Source organism: Ambystoma mexicanum, chromosome 6p, assembly GCF_040938575.1.
Source record: "Ambystoma mexicanum isolate Mex_15411 chromosome 6p, UKY_AmexF1_1, whole genome shotgun sequence".
Lineage (NCBI taxonomy): Eukaryota > Metazoa > Chordata > Amphibia > Caudata > Ambystomatidae > Ambystoma > Ambystoma mexicanum.
In genome coordinates this window covers 355,088,577-355,113,665 of record NC_090935.1, presented here as the reverse complement: position 1 = coordinate 355,113,665, position 25,089 = coordinate 355,088,577, and the positions used below count along the sequence as shown (strand labels likewise).

The 25,089-nt window shown below is 44.8% G+C and overlaps 1 protein-coding gene across 3 annotated transcripts in view; it reads right to left on the bottom strand.

Moving 5' to 3' along the window:
• The window catches only part of SPEF2 (sperm flagellar 2), a 1,748,369-nt gene that overhangs the window by 44,085 nt on the left and 1,679,195 nt on the right, over positions 1 to 25,089 (bottom strand). For all 3 annotated transcript variants that reach the window (XM_069627121.1, XM_069627123.1, XM_069627122.1), the window contains one exon: positions 11,229 to 11,351. In XM_069627121.1, coding sequence (XP_069483222.1) covers positions 11,229 to 11,351 — 123 coding nt within the window. The remainder of the gene's footprint in view (positions 1 to 11,228; positions 11,352 to 25,089) is intronic.

The following is a 25,089-nucleotide window of genomic DNA, read 5'->3' as shown; positions in this document are numbered from 1 at the left end:
CTGGATGGCTCAGTGTTTTAATGGATTGTAGTTTTCAAAATGGCAGCCGCAGTGTTTCTCGTTCCGGAGGCGATGCTTATCCTGCGTACTATTACTGCGCTCTTCTACCACACACTACTACAGAGCGATATTGGTTGCTGGTTGCGTTGGCTCTATTTAGGTTGGGATTTTGGGTATTAGAACGCTTCTGAGCGTTATTTGGGTCGAGCAGTAGTAGCATTAATGCCAGGGATGTGTGCATGTGTCCGCCGGCTCGTGACATGGTGGTTTCTGCGTGACTTCGCCTGATGTTAACGCTAATACCACTCTACAGTAATTATGCCCAGATACCGCCAAACTTGTGATTAAGCCCTATATATCTACCAAAATAAGCTGGCTATATATTGTTACTACAGTGAGGTGGGCACTATATCCCTAACACATTGAGCTGGTGTAAAGAGGAAGGCAACCCAAAACACAGACGGTAAAAATAATCCAAGAAGCCAAATAAGCACTGCACATCTTTGCAAGGGAAAACAAGATTTAATACATGCAAAAATGTCTCAAATGGTCCTGTAGAACCGAACTGACACAGAGCTCGTCACACCCTAAGAAGTTACAGGTTATGTAGCAGGAAACTGCAGATTAACAATACTATGTATAACAATAACTACAACATAATCCCAACACCCTCATTGGCTACCACCTATAGACTATGCTAATGTCCCCCTACAGTCCCTGGACCAATTGGCCACATCTTGTCTAAACCCACTCCCCTAAACACGTGGTCTACTACATCGTCACTATTGAATCCAGGTACGGATTGGTTTTTTAAACGTATTGACAGATTAATATATCAAGACTGCCACATGATGTGTACCCCACCAATCCAGCCACCAACACGATTGCCAAGTAAACTGGCGAAGCCAACTCTGCTTTGATAAGACAATAGGCCTTATTATAACAGACGCTGCGGGACACACAAGCTGCTTCCACGACCTTGTACTAAATCTATTGGCATCACATCTGCTCCTCCTCCCCCAACTCATGGAACGGTTCAGAAACGACTCCCCCTTATCTCCTTCAACCGCCGGTGCCCAGTAAAGATGTGACTGGTGCACCACTCTTGAGACTGAATTTCGGGCTGTGTGCCTACATGTAATTCATGTGGGATGACCACTCTTGGGTGAGAGCAGTAGTGCTCTAATTCTTCACCTTACCCATTGGCATCACAAGACCTTATGCCCTATACTCATGAATTTGTCCTTCGAAAGGTGTAGCCCTTTCATCTTCTCCCTATCCTCACATTCCATTCCCACTATGTTCAGACCTTGCAGCTGGATACAATTAGCGTTTATCTGTGCACTGTGGGTGCCTTGGACTTAGCATCTCTCCTGGGGACCAGGAAAAGGGATTTGTTCTTGGTGCTGAGCTAAACAGAGCCACAGCTCCACACATCAGGGCCTGGATTCTATTCTCTATCTGATATAATAGACAACAGAACACAGCTCCTAATGGAGAAACTATTGTACTCTGTTTGGCTTGCTATTCCTCTGTCACCATACAAATCACAATGCTTTCTATCCAAACAAATGATTTGTTCATGAGCGACCCAAACTCTAATATACAAAAATAAATGTTATTCCAAAACAAAATCATAACACAATGATATATGTTCCACTTAGATTCATCTCACCTAAAAACATTGTAGAACTCAATTATTTAAACAGAAGCTTTGTGATGGGTTTAGTACAGTGCGCAAATATTACGTTCTTAATAAACTCATTTTATCTTTTGGCAAAATTTCACTACACAGGACACAGCCAAACTCTTGACTATAGTGCCATATAAGTAAACACAGTCACTTGAATCGTCCGTATTGGCCATATCTGGCTGGCACACACAAAAAGTCAGACAAACAATGGTAGACTGTGTGTTTTTTGTCTCAGACCACATTAATTTAATTATGCACTATGTTTGGAAAAACAAAATGACGACACTGGGGTGTTTTGGCCTGTTACTGCGGGGTCTACTATCTTCATGGAGTGGCCCTGTAATTTTTCTTTGTGGCCTTCATCAGGACACAAAAGATTTTTGCCCCAATTTCATTCGGTATCCTTAGAAATGATCGAAATTAGAAAATCGAATGGAGAAATGACAGCATCTTTCAACCGATTATTATTGATAATTTTGGAAATATTTCTAAAATATAGGTGTGAGGTGGGGTAAGGGTAACAGTTAAGGTAGGTGGAGTGCAAGGGGTCCAGGGGGTCTCCCCCGCAATATAAAAAAAAGGATGCAGCCATTTCACCATTCAATCTTTTCATGGACATCCAATTCATTCTACATTGACGGTGCTTCTTGACATGGTTCGGAAGAACCTTCTTTTTTCATTGACAGCTTTTGGAACCTTTTGGTGATGTCTCTTGCCTTGAATCTAATGCTGGTTCCAATTTTTGTTAATGTTCTTTCGCTTTAACATTGCATTCAACACTTGAATGTTTGTATCTTTCAAATTTGTTTATTCTCCCACATTTCAAAATTTCCTTTTTGGGCTGACAAGTAAGATTATATGGATGCTGCCATTCAATGACACTCTTGCTCCACTAATTCAAACCTGTCACCACCACGCTGCTGATATATCCAATATGGTGACGCTTCTGCCATATTAACACACTGACCTTGCTTCTACCCCAGTACCTGACTCCATCTTCTACCTGTTTCAGCTTGGCGCGCACACCTAAGTACAGACCATGACTAGGAGTACGACAATTCCACACAGGACCTATAATACGCCCCTATCTATAATCTATGTAACCACAACATTTATACATCTGCTGCTCTGTCTGTGTTGCTATATGTGAATATCTAATATAGGTCAAATAAAACTAAAAGAATACTTGTGCCTTCTGCTGCGTAAACCTCCGTTTGTTCCCATGATGGTATGTGCTAATAGGTTTTGCTGAACCTGAACCTTTTTGTCTGGCTGGGATGCTAAACGTGCATTCTAACCCTGGACACTATACACCTAAATCAGAGAGTGCTGCATTATATCCCTAAGGAAGCGTGCAATATCCCTGAGACTGGGTTTTTGAGAGAATGAAGTGAGAGAGTCACTATATCATGGATGGATTACAAATAGGGATCTGGGTGCTATAGCCATGAGACTGTTTTGAAAATCAAGAGGTGTGCTGTAAAATTAATCAGAACAGAGATCCACTGGTACACAAGCATCCCTATTACAGGAGTCTGAAACCTTTGGCTTGCAAGATGTTTTGGACTACAGCCCCCATCAGCCATAGCCTCCCAAGTCAATGGTGAGGGATTAAGGGAGTTGTAGTCCTAAATATCTGGTGAGGCTCTGCCTTTTCAGTTAGATAGTGGACCTATAATGCAATATAGTTTAGCCCATACTGCCACCTTTTTAATAAATAACTGGGATAATGTTCATTCTGATGACTGGATCTCCCACTGACTGCTCTTTGAGGATCAAGTTGGATTGTGAGGATGCCCGTTCGCGTCACCATGGTCCTGCGTTGGTCCCACGGGTTCGGGACATTGGCCACCCTCTTCATCGTAAATAGTTTGCATGGTTTGAAAATATTTGCTCCTAGAGCCCAGAACATACTGGGTTGAATCTGATGGTAGCGGTAGAAAATCGGTTTTGCACTGTCCCGACACAGTTCGCACGGAAGATTCTATCAGCAGAATTTTTGCCTTCGGTGTCAAGGCCTTCATCACAGTTTTTTTTTTGGGACCGGATCCGAGCCCTGGGACCTATGGATGCCACTCTTCATGTGCATGGGAAGTGGGACACTTTGTCACTGTCGATGTTGAGGTCGGAACCATCAACATTGATGCTTTCCAGCAGTTTAACATGAACATTTTCCCTGTTATCAGCGGATGTAGCCAATAAACACGTTACCTATCTTGTTGAGTATGCAAACCCGTAATCGTCTTGTCGAGATTGATGCTTCCTTTTCTCTATATGGGCAGGCTAGGATAAAGAATGAGATGACCTGGTCCTGGAGTGGGATTTCTTATGGTGTTTATTGTGCATTTTCCATCAACCTTCCCTTTCCATCAGCCTTTTTAAGGCGTGGAAAGTTCTAACACCCTCCACTCGTCTGAAGATTGGCTTCTGGAGAGTGTCTCTCTCTATTCAGGTGGATGACCCACCAATAGCTTAGCCGCCCATTCTCTGACTGTCTTAGGGTTTATTGCTTGATAGGTATCACACTCTGAGACATGGTGTTTCGTCCCCAAACATCATACACATATTGTTGAGGATCAGTGATTAGCATATTCAAAGTGCAGTCCCTGCAGCACCTGAACCCTAAAGCTTCTGAAGCTGACCTGATATGTAACTGAAATAAATCTTTGTGAGAGAGAGAAATTTTACTAAAATAGTGTGCTGTGCATTCGAAAAAAGGATCTGAGGTCACAGGGTATTTTGTGCCCTATTCTTGCTGTTGTCTGCACTTCCGGAGTCGAGGAATGGATTAACGGACGAGGCTAATACAGAGGTAGACAACACCCTCTCCTGGGCGAAAAAGCTTCCAATGTAATCGGCGCCAGCAAGTATTTATCTATAGATGAAGCATCTGTGGAAGGATCCATTAGAATGTTCTGACACATGAACATCCCTTTTAGAGTTAAAGAAAAACACATAACCTAGAGGAATCCATTTCACTTCCCATCCTGACAAGAATTTCAAAATCTGTTTGAAGCATAAAACCTTGCTGTGTGCTCTGTTGGATCTGCCACAAGGCCAAATGCTCTGTTCTCGCTTCTCTTGCTGATGTGGCAAGGTAAATCACAGAACAGTACTGTAGTGCATGGGAAAATGGTGTCTTGGAATTCAGACACTTGCGTTTTAATTTGTCCTTTCCCTTCTACTTTTTTTGTGGTCAATATGAGATGAATGGGACAGACTAGACATTTTCTTGTTCATAGAAATGTGCTTGCAATTATGAGGAAATGAGACAGCTCTCACATAGGCAGGAATGGAAAAGGTACCCAGCAATACCTTCTGGGAGATTTAGTGGCAGCCCGCTCAATTTAGGCAACGTCCAGCATGAAGGTACCAAAACCATGATAACCGTTTGTCTGTAGTAAATAATGCCTCCAATACCGCAGACTTTAAACTCTCGTTGGGGACATTACTGTGGATAAGCCGGACGTTGAACTCCCTAAATGGCTGGTTAAGGAAATTTGAAATGTGGTACCAACCGAAACACTGGCACCAAGAGGTTAACTTCACAGGCCATAACCAAATAAAGTGGTGGGTGGAGGGTTTTTAATTAATCGGAACCACTAGCATTGCTCTGGGCAACCTTCCACACCACCATGAGAAATGTGGTTGGTGGCGGTAGTTGGGGAGAAGAAATGAGAAATCAGGTGTAAGAAGAGACCTGCTGTAATGCTTCTTTCAAAGTTTACAGTGACACTATATTTTTGCAGTTGGGAAAAAGGAGAACATAGATGTTAAGGCAATAAATGTGAAAAGTCACATGAAGACTTACATCTAATCAAACCTCTTGGTTTAAATCTAGCGCAAGTTACTTGATAAACACTGAACACAGTAACTAGAGTAGTCCTATAATTCCACAAAATACAACTGGTGACCTGAGACATCAAGACATTCTTGAGCATGATCAAGGGTTGGGCGTATTCAGTGGTTCGATCGCTAAAAAATCTGAAAGTGGTATGTTTCATCCTTGTGGTACATTAGACACATGTATAGAGGGGTAGGAAAGGATGAGTCCATTAAAAAGAAATAAAATCTAATTGCTACAAAGAAACTTACCACTTTCAAATTTTGGGGGTAGAACCCACATAGAAAGGAGTATCAACAAGGTGCACATATTTATGAGATACAGCCCCTAATATGCCAGCCTCAAAACTGCTCAGACTTTCCAAACCCTACTTCCCAAAGTCATCTGCAGCCTATAGAGCAGAGGAGGAGAATAACAAGCATACCGTCACCTAATTGATCTCAAGGAAATGTAAGGGGAAGCCAATAGCCCACCTGACACCTGGGACATTTTGGCAATTAGTCATAAGGCATAAACGCCCCTTCAGCTACGGGGCATATCCTACCTATTCATGTGAGGACCACTAATTACGAGGTGACTGCTGTTATCCATACAGTGTCACAAATGGCCTTAAGAATACCAATACTCCAGAAGATGGTTCAAGGATTTTTATTTTCCAGAACTCAAATGGATGTTGAAACTTGATGGTATGCGATGGCAGTAGGACCCACTAAAAGCAGTCCCTGCCTTAGCTTCACCATAACCTAGTCTTCCCTGCCCCCTTACTTGGCAACTAGAGATCGGTAACACCTACTGTCTGAAATACTAACTTGAATTGTGGCCGGGATTTATTTAGGTGGAACCTATTCATATATCTACCAGGTTTGTTTGATTCCTACAATGGGATGTGGTGAAGTCTTAACTGCATAGTTTCAAGTACTCACCTCGTTTCAAACCCTTGTGTTCCTGTCCCCGAAGGTCTTTCCTTTACTTCACTTGCTTCTACCTCTTTTCTCCCTCTATCTTTTCTCCCTCTCCCTCCCATTCGGTCTCTCTCTATATTTCTTCCTTGTGTCCCTCTGACAATCGCACAATTCTCCCCTAAGTTCTTTCTTTTAATCTTTCCCTCTGCCTCTCTTTCTTTTTTACTCACCTGTCCTCCCTCCTCTATTTGCCTCCCCTCCTGCTTCTTGCACCACTTTCACCCACTCATCCTCACTGCTCACCCAATTAACCTCTGACTCCCACTACCCCTCACTTATACCTCTTAGTCACCATATATCTACTCTCACACACCAGTACCACTTTCTCCCACAGCCAAGACAGCCACGTTTGCAAACTGTTGCTGCCCCCACACTCAGTTCCAAAGTCCTTCCTCCGCCAAGTCTTGGTCCACATCCCGCCAACTGACCTCACCCAAACAACCCATACTCAATTCTTCCATACTCTCCCTTTTATATGGTTTATCTGTGGTTCGCCTCACCTTGTCATTGGTTGGAATGCTCACCTGAGCCAATCTCTACCCGACTTTTCACCAGGGGCCAGGTCACAGGGGTTTAAGGTTACAAAATGCTTGTTAAGCCCCGTCTCTTTCCCCAACGCTCTGTGATTGCTCCGTCATGGTTGCTTGACACCGAAATTCATAATTTTTGCGTCTTTGGTCTGCTGCCGTGAAGCCCCTTTATCACCAGTTTGAGTCATTAATCGTTCACTGTAGGGATTTCTGGTGATTGAAAAGGAAAAGAGAGAACACTGGCCAGCAGGGTGTAAGATATGCATTGGGTGATTGACAATGCTATTCTTCATTTGTAACAGTGACATATCAAGGGGCAGGGACAGGGGCCCCCACAACTCCATCCTCTAGGGCAGGACTGGCGCAATCAATACCCTGGTAGGCCTCCTGCCCCAGGTTGATGAGGGTCTATATCCCACCTTGACAGGGTTATGGCCCTGACCCTGTCACAACAGAAAGATATAGCATTCATAAAACGAGCACAGCTGAGTCTCTCTTATGGGCACTTTACCGCACAGAAGGACTGGCTTTAAAAATGGAAAGACTGCTTTAGAACAATAAAGTGACTTGCCCATGGCACAGCTGCAATGGGCCCCCATGAGCTGGACAATGTGGGTTCTGAGGATTGGTTCAAATGTAGATAATCTTAATCCCTACAATGGAACAAGTTACTTACCTGTAACTGTTGTTCTCCAGCATGGGTCTGGCATGGATTCACATGCTCATGAATATTCCCCGTCGTCAGGCTGGGAATCCTCGGTAAAGAAAAAATCAGTATCAGTTTTGTTTCTGATCTGTCTTTCTCAGTAGTAACCAATCACTGATCTCTGGGTCATACTGCCCCCAGCCAATGACTGCCCTCTCCCTAAGCCCCGCCTCTGGCAGCCATTCTCAGATTTGGTAGCACGCCAAGTGGCAGTATGACCAAGTGAAGAGCCGCAGAGGGGTAGGTGGGAGGGTTCGCATGTGAATCCATGCCAGACCCATGCTGGAGAACAACAGTTACAGGTAAGTAACTTGTTCCTTCTCCAACATGGGGTCTGGCATGGATTCACATGCTCATGAATAAAAGAATACATAGCAGTATACACACGCACAACCACGGGAGGTGGCAACAGGCTCAACATTAAGCAATACAACTCAACATTAAGCATCTCTTACCTCCTCACCAGGCTCACCTTAAGCGAACAGGTTGCGCAGCACTGCTTGGCCGACCCTGGACTCCTCCCTGGAGTCCCGATCGACGCAGTAGAATCTTGTGAAGGTGCGCGTCGACCTCCACGTAGCAGCCCTGCAGATGTCCAGCAGGGGCGCACCAGACAGGAATGCCATGGTAGCAGCGATCGCTCTGGTCGAATGGGCTCTCGGACGGCTGGGTAGCGGTCGGTCTGCCAACCGGTGACAATGCATGATGCAGCCGGAGAGCCATCTGGAAATGGAAGTCTTCGAGAGAGCCTTCCCTTGATTCACAGACCCAAAGTTCACAAATAGTTGTGACGTCTTCCGAAAACTCTTCATGCGGTCCACGTAGAACTTCAGCGCTCTAGCTACATCCATCGAGTGCAAAGTACTCTCGCCCGGCGTCGAAGGCGACGGGAAGAAAACTGGTAAAACCAAGGGCTCGTTGAGGTGGAAGTCCGACGGTACCTTGGGCATGAAGGAGGGGTGCGTCCTCAGCACTACCCTTGTGTCATGAAAAGTCAAGTATGGAGGATTGCAAGATAGGGCCTGAATCTCTCCCACTCGTCGTGCAGAGGTGATGGCCACGAGGAACGCTGTCTTCCATGACAGGAACTTCAAAGGCGCTGAATGCATAGGCTCGAATGGGGCTCCCATGAACCTGGTCAGCACCACATTAAGCTCCCACACCGGGACAGGGGCCTTCACCAGCGGGAATGATCGGAATAGTCCCTTCATAAATTCCTTTACCAGGCGATGAGACCACAAGGACGCCCGTCCCGTAGTCCTGGTAGATCGGGAGATGGCAGCCAGATGTATTTTTATGGAGGCGTGAGCCAGTCCAGCTTTGGCCAGCGACAGTAGGTACGGTAGCACTTGAGGGGCCGTAATCCGTAGAGGGTTAATCTTCTGTGCACGGCACCAGACAGAGAACCTCTTCCATTTATGACTGTAACACTTGAGAGTTGAGGACGCCCAGGCCTTTGCAAGAACCTCTCTGCAATCAGCCGGGATATCGTATCCTCCAAACTCTAGTGCTGCAGGAGCCAGGCCTGCAAGTTCAGCGACTGTGGGTCTTGGTGTAGAATGGCGCCTCCTTCTCTGGAGAGAAGATCCACGTCCGCCGGCAGCCTGACTGGCGGGGACGTTGACAAGTCCAGAAGGTCCGGGAACCAGACCTGCCTCGGCCATGCCGGTGTGACGAGGATCATCCTGCACCTGGACTTCTTGAGCTGGCTGATGAGGCGGAGCAGCAACGGCAATGGAGGGAACGCATATAGAAACAGGCCGTCCCAAGGGAACGAGAAAGCATCGCCCATGCTCCTCGGCTGTTGGAACCTGCTGGCGAACCTCTGGCACTTGGAGTTCGTCGCCGTCGCGAACAGGTCGATCTGGGGTTTGCCCCATCGTTGGAAGAATCGATCCACTTGGGCCCGTGGTTGAACGTGCTGGGGAAGTAGCGCCCTGCTAGGCAACCGAAGAGCCTGACCTTTCGGCGCTCCCGGAGCCCGCGGACTTGCGGTGCTTGGCCTTCTGTTGGGCCCCTGTCGCCGGGGTGCCCTCAAAGGACTTAGAAGCCCGCTCAGACTTCTTCTTCGCCTTCTCACTTGCTGTGCCCTTCTCCAGCCAGGTGGTGAGGCGGGAACGCCGATCTTGTTTGGTCCGTTCCGAATTGCAGAACGCACCGTCCTTCTCCACGTGCGTCTTGTCCCCATGGAGGCAGTAGAGACATCGCGAATGCTCGTCCTCCTTGAAAACGTTATATAATCTGCATCCAGGGAGTTCCTGAACAGCTTCGATCCGGGCGTCGAGCTCCCTTTGACCTGGGCCATGTCCGTTGAGGTAGGCCGCAGATCTTCCGGAATCCTCCAAGAAGTGTAAACTCGACGAAAACTTCACCCTTGAGGGGCGTAGAAGAATTCCAAAACGGGTCCCCGTTATCGGAAGTAGAAACGGTGGAGCTTGAGGCTCGATTAAACCGAAAAAATGAGAAATTCTCCTGAAAAAACATGAAAACGCAGTAAAAAAACTCGAGAGCTAAACACGAGAACTCCAAACACTTGAGCGTGCGGTAAAAATCTGAGGATGGCTGCCAGAGGCGGGGCTTAGGGAGAGGGCAGTCATTGGCTGGGGGCAGTATGACCCAGAGATCAGTGATTGGTTACTACTAAGAAAGACATCAGAAACGTAACTGATACTGATTTTTTCTTTGCCGAGGATTAGCTTGACGGGGGAATATTCATGAGCATGTGAATCCATGCCAGACCCCATGCTGGAGAAACACTGCTCCCACAAAGCTGCTTCATGTCCACTTACAGAAAGTTGCCCCGCGTGAGAAACCGAAAGCATAGCAAGCACAAAGAAATGGGAGTATTGCTTCAGTGGAGTGGTCCAATCGACAAACATCAAATGAGTGAAACAAAAATTGCCTTCCCAGCATTGAAACCGCTGCACACAGATCCATAATGATGCATGCACAAGGATTAAGATCAACAGGGGGTTTTGTAGTCTGGCAGCAAGTCATCCACTCAAAAGGCTCATGAAATTAATCCACAGCCAAGTACAAACGTAAGGTAGAGGGCATGACCACCCTCACCTCTATGGGAAGAGTCACCAAACATGCCAGAAGAAACAGTGAAATGGTTAAGTTATGGTGCAAATATCTGGATCTCTGTGGCTAAAAGTGTGTTATTAGTATGCTTATGCACTCGAAGAACTGTTCCTTGGCACACTTTGAAAATTCGTCTACCCCATAGGCTTGACTGTCTGCTTCTTTTGATCTCTAAAACATTAACACCCTCTTAAAATTACTTTGCACGATTCTCATAAAAATATTTTACTATTGGTACAAGGTTTGTTGTACACTCTCACCTTGACTTGCTTTGTGTTGTTTCAATGGTTAATCTGTTATAGATAGAGTACCCCAATTAAAAGGACATTAGAAAAAGGAAAACAGATATGTCTGACACTTCTTTGGCATACCCAGTCTTCAGGGTAGCGACACCACATCGAATACTTACAGGAAGCTTATACTGCTGATCGTTCTCAATCACATCTTGAATGAAAGGGTGAAGTATAAGTCGTGTGACAGAAATAGGTTCCATATCCTCCGAGCCCATCTCTATGAAGATTTGTGGTAAACGCTTTAGAAAAAGAAGAATTACAGTATTTTAATGTGTTACAATTACAACACAAGGCATCTCGCTCATATATGCACAACTATGTTTTGCCATAAGAGAGTTAACCTTTACTTCAGAACAATAGATCTCGTTATATTAAAGCGCCTGCACACACATATATTCTAAACCTGTTGATGTAAGTGAAGTCAATAGGTTTTCAAAGTGAAAAGATTAGGGCATCATATTGGATTGGAGGAACTAGCCATGCATGCTAATTATGCCAAATTAGACCATCATTTCCACTATTGTAAATTGAGGGAAATCCTCAGAATTAGTGTTATTCCACAGAACTCAACTGAGGCTTGGAGGTAGTTCTACCGGCGAGAATTCCTCCATTATTCTCAAGGAAATACCTGCAGCCCTGTGCTCTAGGTATTTCCTCATATTTCCATACAAACTTGCGATTTGATGGATCGGTAAAAATTGAAGTAATTCTGTTACCACTATTTCAGTACTAGGAATTAAGTACTTGGAAATATAATCAAACAATTACTGTAAAGGGATATTAGAGGAAACGATACTGCGAGAAGTTCCTCAACATCTCAAATCTCAAGTAACTACTAGATGCACTCTACTGTGCTCAACCCGTTGGTTGTCGCCTATGTGAATTCACACAATATTCTTTTATGCGAAAACAGAATGCTTTATTACAAATGAAAATTGATTTAATTAGTTAACATCAATCATTGATTTAGTTAGCAAACATCATTCATGTGCAACGTGCCATTAAAACAGACGTTTCCATGATGGATACCCTTTAGTAAAAAAAACACTTAAAGATTAGGTAAAAACCCTAACATGTTCATATCCTATATACATACATGTAAGTGATGGAATCCAGAATTTATTTTTACTAAGGAAATACATTTGAAATGTTCAATAAAGTATTCTTTTTTCTCATACAAGTATATTGATTGAATTCACATAGGCGATAACAACCAACAGGTTGAGCACTACAGAGTGACAATAGCAGTTATTTGGCCCTTGGAGATCCCTTGCAATGATGCTGTTCCAAGATTATGTGAGACTGGTAAGCTCGCACATGTTGGTAGTCTCAGCAGGGCGAGCAAGACTGATTGGCCACTGCGTTTCAACGCTCAAGCTACCTCCTGAGCAACCATACTGCGTACTGATGCAAAGCGTGAGGAGCTACCAGCACTTATCAGCCGGTCTGTAAGCAACAGTGCAGCATTGTTTGCCACCACCGCTAACCTTGTGTTGCACAATAACAGAACCTTTCAGAAGGGCTTCTATACATTTACAACGGTAGATCCCACACTTCCCAGCAGCTTTGCTATACTTTCCGCAGGGCAATGCCAGAACCTCTCATTAGAGTGCTAGACAGTGTTACAGTTGTACATTACTGTCTCTTGTTAGAAGCCATGGCATAAGGGTCAAGCCATAGATGGCCCTGGAGTCTGAGCTCTCCTTTACATTTGTGTATTGGAGAGATGCCCTTGTATGGCTCACGTATGGCCCTTAGACAACATTTCCAAGGCCTAAAGTTACTAATATTACACGCCATGTCGGGCCATACAAGAAAATCCTGCATGGAAGTTGTGTGCTAATGCATGCTGCTGAGCCGTACTGTGGGAGAGAAATCTCATACAAGCACAGTGAACAGGTGCCACGAGGGTCAAGTTTCTCCTTTCCAATTAACAACATGCAGGCAACAACACCCGACGTTTCAGTCACACACAAACGGCAACAGAGACACTCACAGTACAAAGTCCAATGGATAATGAGCAGGTACAGCACACAAAAAAGTACAAGCTTTGCACAAACATACAATAGGTGCAGTACAGGCAGCATCAATCAAAGCTTTGCATGGAGCCGATACAGCATACACAGCAGGGGCAGCAGCACTACAGGCTTTCTCCACACACTCAGAAGAGGTAGTGGCAGCATGGCTAAAGCAGAGACAGCAGACAGAGCAGGTTTTCCTCGGAAACAGGGAACAGAACGTGCATCAAATCCTTTACACAGAACAGGTACAGCAAAAACAGCCAGGTATATGCTTGAGAATCAGATCTGAAGGTAACATGTCTGTATTTAACAAAAAAGGCACCAACGGGGCAGTCAGAGTATCCGAATGAGAATGGTGCACCAGGGAGAACTAGGGTGACAGAATATGCAAAACTATCACTGATCTGGGATGAGGTGCCAATAATTCTATGAGGCCGCATGCAGCCTTTGCTAATATTTGTGGAACACTAAAAAGACAAAAGGCGTAAGCGTGTTGCAGTATTTCCTCTGTAAATACCGCAAAATGGTAATACTGCTATCGCATGCGGCAATCATGCAGTAACGTTATGGGGCTATATGATTCTGGGCCATGTGCAGCCGAATGTTATTCCCCATTTGATGGTCCCATAGGACTCGTGGGGATGCTCTTTTTCCTGCTGCTGCAGGATCTGAGGAGCACAGTTGCAGATGCCCAGAGTCCCAGGCGTACTCATCTGCTTTGGACCACTATGTTTCGAGTCACTCAGACTTCTCTTAGACGTGGGCCGCACCAGGTGTGTCTGGAATGGCTTTGAGAAGGAATCAACCGACTTGTTGAACTTGGTCCGTGGAGGGAATACGTGCCTTGATGTCTGTGCAAGAAACCTAGGTCTTGAAGGAATGGCATGCTTCTTTTTATCTCACCTCTATTGCCTATATCTCGAGTTCTCCTGCCTTCAAGCGGACGAAAAGTCAATATGGCTCCTGATCATACCACTATGCTTATGCTATGCCATTCGCCCACAATTTTGTGATGCCGAGGGTTGGCAAGCCTCAGAAGGTTGTTCTTGGAAAGGCAGGGCACTTTTGTCTCTGGGATGCAAATTAAGGTCAGTGGGCAGAGTACCATGCACACTTTCTTCAAAGAGGACGACTTAATTCTCTTATTTGCTAGCAAATCTGCTATAACCTGGATAATAGACGACATCTGTGGAGCCCCTTTCTTGCATTCTCCTGCATGATGTTAGTATTAGATGCAGGGAATGTACATCACGTTATCTTAAGCAATGCTACAAGCTCCTCGAGCAAAACTGGCCCGCCTTTCTCAAATTTCTCGCAAAATCATGATCTGGAATGATTAAAGATAACATCGTCAAATCCTTTAACATGCTGTTGAGAAACTGCCTTCGAGCTCAGTTAAGGTCTTGAGGTTTATACCTTAATACCTCATTACAAGACCTGTGGTTTTTTAAACCACTGAAATTGCAAGCATTTTCCTTTAAAAATATAAATAAAAAGTGGCCATTATGAACAACTGACTTGAAATGTGGCACACCTCATTATTGGCAAGGTAAAACACAGTGTCAGCGTGCATTCCTTTTTACTGAAGGTTCAATATAAACATTTTATCCTACTTGGGCCTTTGATTTATATAGCATATTAAATATGCAGATCTACTGCCTAGGTCATATTCAATAAGGGGTCTGAAATCTCTCAAGCCTAGAGTCCAGACAACACACCTACTCAGGACATAAGAACATATTATTGCGGGACTTTGCCACCAACCACCCTGAATGCAGGGTAACTATCACAACAGTGCACTGAGGTTCATTTGTTTGCACTGTGGAGACTAAGGTGAGCAAGAGGTGTTACATTTCCACCACTCTCAAATCCCACGTAGACTGACTGATTCCAGGGATATTCCTGCAAGAAATCTGAATCAATCAGGAACTCAATCAATCCTTTGGTACTGAACCACTTGCCAGATGGGAGATGACGAGTGACCACAGCCATGTTTGCGGGGGTGGCATGTGGAATATGTGATTGGTTGGCACGCACATAACAGCCCATTAGTCCATGAAGGAATTATGTGAGTCTCTGAGGCACAGGTATGCCCCACAACTTCACATGAAGGTGTGTTTGGCTGTTTGAGAACTAGTAGTGGAGTCCCGTGAGCACTAACTAGGTACACAATCAGGTTTTATTAAATGTAATGGACCAATCCACTAAAGGAAGTGGTCTGTATCACGTTGGTAGGCTGAGCTCAATTGTACTGGTCTCAAAATGGTGTTCTAAAGCCATGGCCTCCAAAGTCAGGGGATGCTCTGTTAGGAAGTCCATTATTAATGTAATTGACTAAATGAATTATAATGACGCTTCTGTATAAGGCTCATAGTGCAAACCCCTATAAAAACCCTGAGATTGCTTTGTTCAGGGACCACAATTTTGGGTCTGAGGATACTATGTCAGTTTCCCTGCATATACACCTTGCGTCTACCTTTGCTGCCTGAGTTCATTTATAGGATTACATGGTGATGGATTTGGATGATGGGTGTAAATGGAAAAAGATAGCCACAACTCACAATATACTTGCTAAAATCTACTCCATTGAAAGAAGTTAGAAGTTGCCAGGTGGGTTTCCAGATGAGTAATGGTTACATGATATAGGCAGTAAGACAACCAAGGAGGTGGTGTTAAAAATGGGTTAGGAGCTTCAAAAGATCCATCTATAGATTTAAGACCATATTTGGGAAAGGTGCCATATCAGAAAGAAAAAAGGAGGAATCCCGAAGCTGAGATTAGAACAGGGTTAGAAGGATCAATGCAGCACATGAAAAATTCTAAGGTTAACATCTTTATTAGCAAAACACAGAACACTGGAATGGATACATGGCTGAAGAGCTAGGTTCTTAACTAGAACGTAGCAGGCATCACCTTTTCTAAAGTGTTAGGATGGATAACTTAAAAAGGGTGTTATATGGACTCAAATGAGCCACGGTTGCCACCCACCACATTATGCTTCCCTGTCTTTGGGTTTTGCCAGGAATCACGTGTTGGAGATGGGCCTGTAGTTGAGTGGTAGAAGAGGGTCAAGGGATGCTATCATCCAGCTCGACAGCTGCAATCAAGTGACAAACTGCTACTGCAAATTCCCCTAATGGGTGTTGGCGATTGGCCTGTCGTTCTCCTCTCGATTTGTGTGTCCTGAGGGGACCGCAGATTCAGAATATGTGGGCCAAAATGGTGGAACAGGCGAAAAGAGATTTGAGGGCCCAGATCGCCAAAGGGACCTGTTCCACAATTTTGGCCCATTTACTCCGAATCTGCGGTCCCCTCTGAACACGCAGTTCGAGAGGAGAACTACAGGCCCATCCTCAACACCAGATTCCTGGAAAAACTCATCGACCACACTGCATACTCACAGCTCAATGGTTTTGTGGAATCTAACAATCGCCTAGACCCAACGCAATCAAGTTTCCGTCCGTGCCACGGAACAGAAACCACGCTGACCCTTATCCGCATGATCTCCTTGACAGAGTGCACTCCCTAGGAATTCAAGATTCAGCACTCACCTGTATCGCCTTATTCCTCACTAATAGACAGCAAATCATCCATCTCCCCCTTTTCCCTTCTCTGCATGCCCAGTAAACACTAGAGTACCCCAAGGCTCCGCCTCTCTCCCCTTCTCTTCAACCTGTACATTACCCCCCCCCTCCGCCTAGGACCATCCACTCACACAAATCATCTTGAGAATTGTTAAATCAATCACTTACCCTAAACCCAGATCTAGCAGCATTTCTCACAGACATCGACACAGATGACGGCTAACCATCTCTTTCCGAACCCAGGTGGCCTCCCCTCCCTCTGATCACCTCCAATGTCAAAAACTTTGGCTGCACAATGCACATCAACAATGTATCCAACTCCTATCATTTCAACTTTAGGTTCCTGAAGCACATCTTCCCTTAACTCACCTAACCCAACCGACTGGCTGCAATTATGTCCATTGTCATTTACAGACTTGAATATGCAAACTTCCTCTTCCTGGGTGCACCGGCCTACCAACTAAACAAAATCCAAAGATTATAAACCTCAGCTGCCAGACTGCTTCTCGCATTTGCATGAAGTGACCACTTCACCCCTGCCCTCCGCACCATACATTGGCTCCCAATTGGATGCAGGGCCACCTACAAATTCGTATGTATTATCCACCGAGAGGTGCACAAAACAAGCCCAAATTACCTACAAGAAAAGATTACGCCTTACCGCCCAACTCGCACCCTCAGGTCAAGCACTGCCCTCCTCCTAGTAGTTCCCACCTCCAATTCGGGCAGGATCGGAGGGTCCGCCTACTCAATCCTGGCACCAACTTTGTGGAACTCACTGCCTCCCCAGCATTAGACACAGCAAAGACTGCATGGCTTTCCGGAAGGCACTCAAAACCTGTCTCTTTACCTAAAAACACAAAGGAATGCTGTGAACACTCGACTTACCACCACAACCAACAAATGGCATAGTATTCTGTCCAATACAGTCTCTTTTCATAGATTCTCAACCAGACGATATCTACCCCCATTACCTGGAGCCCTTGCCCCAGACTTGAAACCTGAATCGTAGTAGCACACATGTACATGACGGAATTGAACCATTGCCCTTTTCCGTCAGGAATACTGTACACTCTGAGGCCTGGAGATATCTATCTCAAATAATCTGGACTGATTGTGCTAAACTCGCAACCCAAGCACTAATAGCACTCATGAGCTTGATCAATGCCATGCAATTATGCAATTATCCACTACGTCATCAGTCCAAGAAATGCACATGCTTGCTAATCCTACTCTTCTGGAATCCATGAGCGGAACTAGATAAAAGGGCAGGGGGGTGGGGGGATCTAGCACTTATTTTGCTAACCGCACCTACCTGGGAATGTATCTAGCAGAACTGCCAACCCAAGCACTAATAGCACTTACGAACATGATCATTGCCCTGTGTGGGATATATTGACCCACTCAATGGCATTGCACCACATCACCAAGCTGCATTTGCGCAAGAAACAGCAACCTGGCGGTGATAGCTCCTGTGCGCACCAGGACCTCAAAACTGCATTTTGGCAGCAACAACAAAAAAATGGCTGCACTAGCCTGCCTTGCACACTTCAGGCAAAATGGAACAAGGGGACATACTGAAAAAGTATGCCAGTGTGTTCTGAAACATACATGGAATCAGGTGAACAGGCAGCACTGCATTGCTGAAAAAGCCAAAAATGCCCCTTCAAAATGAAACCTCTTTCACCCTTTCAAAATGCTGTGTTATGCTATTTCCATCTGTGCATTAAAAACAACTACTTAGCAATATAAAGGGATCATGTTAGTGGAGATAATACACACATAGGCTATCTTCTTTCACAGGTTTGTTTAAGTCAAGACTCAAAGTAAGAAATTACATAACATGGGATGAATTTGCAAACTCTCAAAAGAAAACCTGTTATTCCACTTGTCAGCCATGAAACTTCTCCAAAGGAAGGGAGATACACCATAAATCCATGACACGTAGGTGCGAAGTGCCAGCTTGAAAAACATTGTATGGGACAGGACAATGAAAGTTCACACACTCGTCAGTGCTCCAGGCTGTGACAATAGCAGTCCTGGGACACTCACCAGTCAAGTGTGAAGAGGCAATAAAACCTTCAATTAAGACTGGAAACCCCCTTGCCTGGAAGGAAATGATAGCTGCTTGCAGTTGGAGGAAGAAAAAAAACAGGATCTAGTAAGAAAGGACTGCCGTTTGGTTACACAGATTATGTTATAAAGACACTTTAAAGACTTATTTCTATAGCAAGAATTAGAAAAAATTTAAAAGTTCGCAATTTTAAATCTAATTTTGTGGGCTATCTTTTAAAATTTGGTAGAACTAATTGCCGCATGGGGAACAGAAGTTACGTAATATGACAGATTCCAAGGAAAGTATTAATGTGGCAAACATAACATTTTGTACATACATCCCTGGGGACAATTTGCATTTATGTATAAAGTTGTGGAATTTTAGGCCAAATCTTTAATGTGTAAAACTACCAAAATGTACCAGAAAGGTGAAACAAGGTCGCACAGACCTGAGGATTGGACTGATCTGGGCTGTACATAATTTGTAACCTGTGTGTATAATTTGCCAAGAGATTGCAAGTGAAGAAATGTATGTTTTTAGCAAAATTGGATTTTAAGTAAAGTAAATGTGGGAGTGTTTGGACATTGTAAACCTCACCTCATAAATCTGACATCATTCCCTCAGAAATCCAACCAACTGAGAGCGAGGTGGAGACTAGGTCCCCTGCCCAATCCAAGTAGTTTAGGGGCGGGCGTAGTTAACCCTGCCCAGCCTCTACTTTGATGATGTCATTTTGCATTATACTTAAGGGTCCCTGACAAGACGCTAGACACACACTCTTCCTGATTTCCTGCGCTGCGTTCCGGTTTCCATCATCTTCCAGATTCCAGACTCCAACTACAAGGCCAAGCATTGCTTATCCTACTCCAGGATTCATTGCAAAACCCAAGCATTGCTGCTCCTGCTCCAGCAAGGCCTACCCTACAATACTAAAACCCACTAATCTCCCAGTAACCAGGAGAAACTGGGGTACTTTTGGCATCCTAATCCAGCTTGCTGCCACTGACTGTATGCTGCTGCCATCCTGTTAACCTGCTGACCTATAGTATCCAGTAACCAGAATTGCCAGTCCAGAAGAACTATCCATTGGAATCCAGTCCCTGACCAGCTGATCCTGTCCCACTGATTTTGTCCGGCTGTCCTTTGTTAGACCAGATCTGTGTGGTGACCAGACCGCTGACTGTCCACAATCCAAACTAGAAAGTGAACTGTGAGTATCAATAGGAACCATAGAAACCATAGTTTCTATGCCTTGTCCCTAGTTCCACACTCTAAATCATCCTATTATTTTCCTGATAACTTGTAATATTGTCACAAATCATTCTTGAAACCCTGCTTTGATTTGTTGAGCTAGCGCCAACTTCTTTCAATAATTTTGTCTTGTGAAATCTTAAGCCCTTAGTCCTCTTTCGAGTGATCGGACTGGTTCCGCCAGGGCGGGTGCGGAGGTGTTAGGGTTGAATTTGCGAATCAACCCTGGAGCTTACTGTGTCTCAATCTGATAGCCTAGCCTGAATGCTCTAGTGTAGAGTAAAACGGTTCTTGTCAAAATAGATTTCTTTTTCGTACCTTTATTTTATCAAAACGCACCTCACTAGATCTTGCATAACTCACTCAATTTACAAGCTAGAGACCTAATTTCACTTCCATATTGTACCTATGATCCATAGCTACACCCCAACACAAAATCCGCATATATATTTCACCCTTTTTTTTATTAGGAACTGCTTTGGTAAATTCAGGCGGGAATTGAAAAAGTTTGCTAAATTTCCAACGTGTCATTTTGCTTATAAACTGTTTTAAGCCTTCCATTCAATTTGAATTGTATGCTTTTGCTCAATCCATTGCTTGTGATTGCTAGTATCTTTCCAGTGTTGCTCCAGTAAAGAATTGTTTTTGTTTCAAGAGCTTTATACACATTCATCGTTTTATTCATCCATTTCGGAGTCATTTTTAGCATTGCCAGGGTTTAAACTCTCTTTTTCTCTCTTGTTTAGGGAGGGAAGGTCGGAGTTCAATTCTGTTGTCCATTTGTCATTCCTGATTACCTGCTGCTTCTGTTTATCCACTTAGAATTGATTATTTGTGGGTTGAGGGAACATTGCAGGTGAAAATTCTAACTCAAGTGCTATCTTACCTAAAATCAAAAAGTGCTCCTATTCCTTGGTGTTTTGTAGTTGTGCCAATAAAAGGTTAAACTAAGTGCATTGCTTACATTACTATTGTTCTTATCAGCCCATTGGTGATTGCTACCCCATATTAAAAATGGCATGATTTCTTTTGAATTTTAAAATAAATCAATAAATATTACATTTTATCAACCAGCTTGGTTCATGGTCCATTGTGATCCAGGGTATTTGAAAAGGGTGTGTGATATGAGTGGTGTACCATCTCAATATTGAATCTAACATTAAAACATAGCATTTCAATCGCACGCTGCATACTGGGCCGAGACTAAGGTGTGCGTCACCTGTTTGAAATCCTTAACACCTGCAAACATGCACTATGCTATCAGTTCAGGAAATGGCCTTGCCTACACATCTGGAAATCCCTGAGCAAAACTATACAACGAGGACTGTTCTAGCACTTATTCTTTGCTAATCCCAACTAGCTGCGAATGTATTTAGTAGAACTACCTATCGGGAAATCCATCTAGCAGAACTACCGACGAGGACGTTCCTCAAGCACCTATACAGTAACGATTTAAGTTGGGGCAGACCTACCTGTCACCACCCGTCAGTCTTTGCCAAAGCTATTTGACCCAACAAGACAGAGGGATGACATTAGCCTAAGAGTCCGAACCCAAAGAGAGATACCACCCCTTGACAGGCACTGGAAGCTCAACAGGAACAGGGCCACCCTGGAAAGCACACAGACACTCAAACCTACCATTATGCCTACTCTTTCCTTTGCACCAACAAACAGTAGAATGCAGCTACACCCCTCAATTAATTTGGCCTAGCTGCACACATACTTTTACACCTCCATGTTCGCTTCAACAGTCTTTAGAACGCAGCAATACCCCTCGAAATCGGCCTTGCACAGATAGGGCCTCATTACAACTCAGGCGGTCCGGAAATAACGGTGGCGGTAAACCCGCCGCCACCGTTGTTTCCGGACTGCCTGATCCCGACTCCTGCAGGCGGGAGGTGATGTTCCCGCCAGGTCTGACCTGGCGGGTTTAACACTGCCCGTCTGCAAGCGGACGAGGAAACACCGGCAGCATTACGAGAAGCTGCCGGTGTTTCCATGATCCCGGTTCCCATCGAGTCCCATAGGACTCAATGGGAATGGGGATTAACACCATTCCGCCTCGATTCCCGGAAAACCGGGGTTGTAATGCCCAGGTAATTCCGGGAATCATGGAGGCGGAATGGTTATACGAGTCCGGCGGTAACCAGGCAGTTTTACCGCCGCGGTTAGCGCCGGACTCGTAATGAGGCCCATAGTCTCATTCACAAACCCCAGTGCCACCAGCATGCAGATATCCAAGTCCACTGGTCATGCTGCACACATTCTACTGATCTCACACAACCACTGCAACACACCAAGCACTAGCATGCAGCTACACACCACTTATTCCACACGGGCTGCACACATACAGCGTGCACCCAAGCACGTTTTACTACACTACTCTCTCTACTGGCCCATACGTCAGTTCCCGAGGGTATTCAACCAACAGCGCTTTGTAATCATACCAATAGTAAAAGGTGCTATACAAATGCCCAATAACATAACATACCAGCTGATTTCTTTTTAGATAGCTATGGCAGGGCCAGATTGTTTGCGCATTTAAAAACTAGTCACAAAAGTTAAAATCTATTCAATCCTTAATAGTGAGCCAGTGTAAGGATCGCCTTAGCCTTGATATTGGGGAGGACTTTCTTACTCTAAAAATCAGCCTCACTGCAGCATTTTGAGCTTATTGCAGGTGCTGGACTTTGTAGGAGTGGGAATCCTGCCAACAACCCGTTACAGTAATCAAGATGAGAATTCACCAAGGCTCCCACAACCGCTGAATGATCCTCTGCTGGGATGAATGGAAGCTGCTGTCACAGATGGTGCATGGGGCCAAATACTGAATGAAACTTGGAGCTCACCTGGGCTGTGCACCCCAGATTTTCCTGCCAGACTCAGCCTACATTTTTTATTTTAGGGGCAAACAGTAGGTCTGAGCCCAGAAAACGTGGTGTACCTGGATGCCTGCTTTGATCAAGTAAGATTATAGCCAGTTAGAGGACATCCATCCCCTAACTTCCACCAAGAATCATTTGACTGTCCGTTTGATAAACACCTGGGTGTCATGCGCATAGGAGTGGAAGTTGACCACATGCTTCCTAAATGGTAAGAAAAAAAGAGAAGGATACATTTTAACATTCTGAAAATCCACTTAAACACAGAAGCACTGTATGTAGGTAGGTGAGACCGAGGGTCTCGCTCTACTGCTCTGGTTAAAGGCCCCTGCATTTTTCACTTTCTCTCAATGGTTTACTCACCTTTTCTCCTAACGAGCGGTCATCTGAAGTCTCATCAGAGACGTGAATACGTTTGTGCTCCTGGAGATGCACTAAACCCATCAAGGCCAGTATGCACCGTGTACCCTGTGTGACACGGTTACACTAGGGCGGGAAGCCTGTCTGGGGGCCAGGAATCACTGCAAGCACCATGAGGACAGTCATGGAAGTGGTATACAGGGGATTACCAAGGGATTCTGCGCCATCCCTCGCACTGGGTGTTTCATGCCACATAGCCAAAAGTAACATTTCCCCTTGGCCCTTGAGCATAGGAAATTATATGTATTTAAAAGGTAGAGAAGGTCTGGTCCGGGAGGTCTGGTTCATGAGCCTCTGCTATATGGGCTCTGTGAGCTGCAAAGTGCACCAGAGACAACACAAATACCTGTAAATGACAGATGCACAAACATAGTTCATGAAGGCGCTCAATGTCTAAATAGTAGAACAGCGGACCACAGACAATGATTCCCAGCATCAGAGACGAGTGGACATGGAGATGAGACTGCTCGACTACAAGATGGTGACCACCCTTTTGAGCTCTCGGTGAGCGGCGCTGCAGTCCGGTCGAGGATCTGAGGAATGAGGAATTCATATGAGAATACACATGATAATTCATATTCCAGCCAAGTCCGCCAATCCAAGCACCCTCTCTTCTGATTGCCACACAGCATTTTCAAATGTACCACTCCAAAGCCCAACAGCAGTCGACAGAGGGACATAAAAGGATGTCTGATCAGGATGGTGATGTGGGAGCTAGGAGTTGGAGACGAGTGAGGAGCGGCAGCAACATCAAGAGAGAGAAAAGAGGAGGAACATCAAAACAGATGGAGGAAACAAGGAGAAACCTAAATTGGGAGAGGAGGAGAATATTAAGAGAGATAAGAGGATGAATAGAACGGAGTACGGAGAGGGAAAGGGCAAGGGAAAGAAGAGAGGGCGAGGGAACACAACATAAAGAAGAGGGAGAATGCAAAAGGGAGGAGAGAAGGAAGTGAACAAAAATGAAGGAGGATAGTCGAGAGGACTGGAAGAATTAGGCCAGAAGGGTGCTCTGCAGATTGCAGATCTGGTGGCAACCAAAGGGTCAGATATAGGTGGTACAAAGAGACTAGTGGAGGCAAGCACTAGCACAGTCCTGAGAATAAAAGGAGCTGCCTAAAATCCTATCAGGAATGGAATGTGAAATTACCCTGGAACCCAACTGTTCCTGAAGAATAAGACACATGACCACTGTCAGAGGACCCAAGTATGCATGCTGGTGGTGCTTGGTAGCACAGCCTAGCTGGGTCAATTCAACATCCTGGAAAAACTTTTGACATCCAAGAAAGCTGTCTAGAGCCATACCATAAGAGCTTAGGAACACTATGAACTAAGTAGAGACCCCATCACTTATTTTGTGTATCCACATGCCACCACTGCAGGGATAATGCCTCTTCTAGTTTCTCTGACAGCGAAACCCTGCCTTTGGCCATACTCCTCACCCATAAACACTGCAAAAATAATGAGAGCCAAAGGAACCTAGAACTGGTTTCAAGTTATCATCTGATCCCTTGGAACTAACATCTCTTTTTCATATGTGGGTCTCCCATGAGCTAAAATGGTTAGAATCTACAGAATGTTAGATAAACTAAATATGGAAAAACATGACAAGACAAAGGTCCTCATTAGAAGATTGACAGTATTCCGGCAGTAAATCCGCTGAAATATTGCCAAGCGGAATTATCGCTACTTGATCCGGTGGATTTACCGCCGGATTACAAGTAGTGATAGGCATGAAAGTCCCCATTTTTTGAAGTCCATAG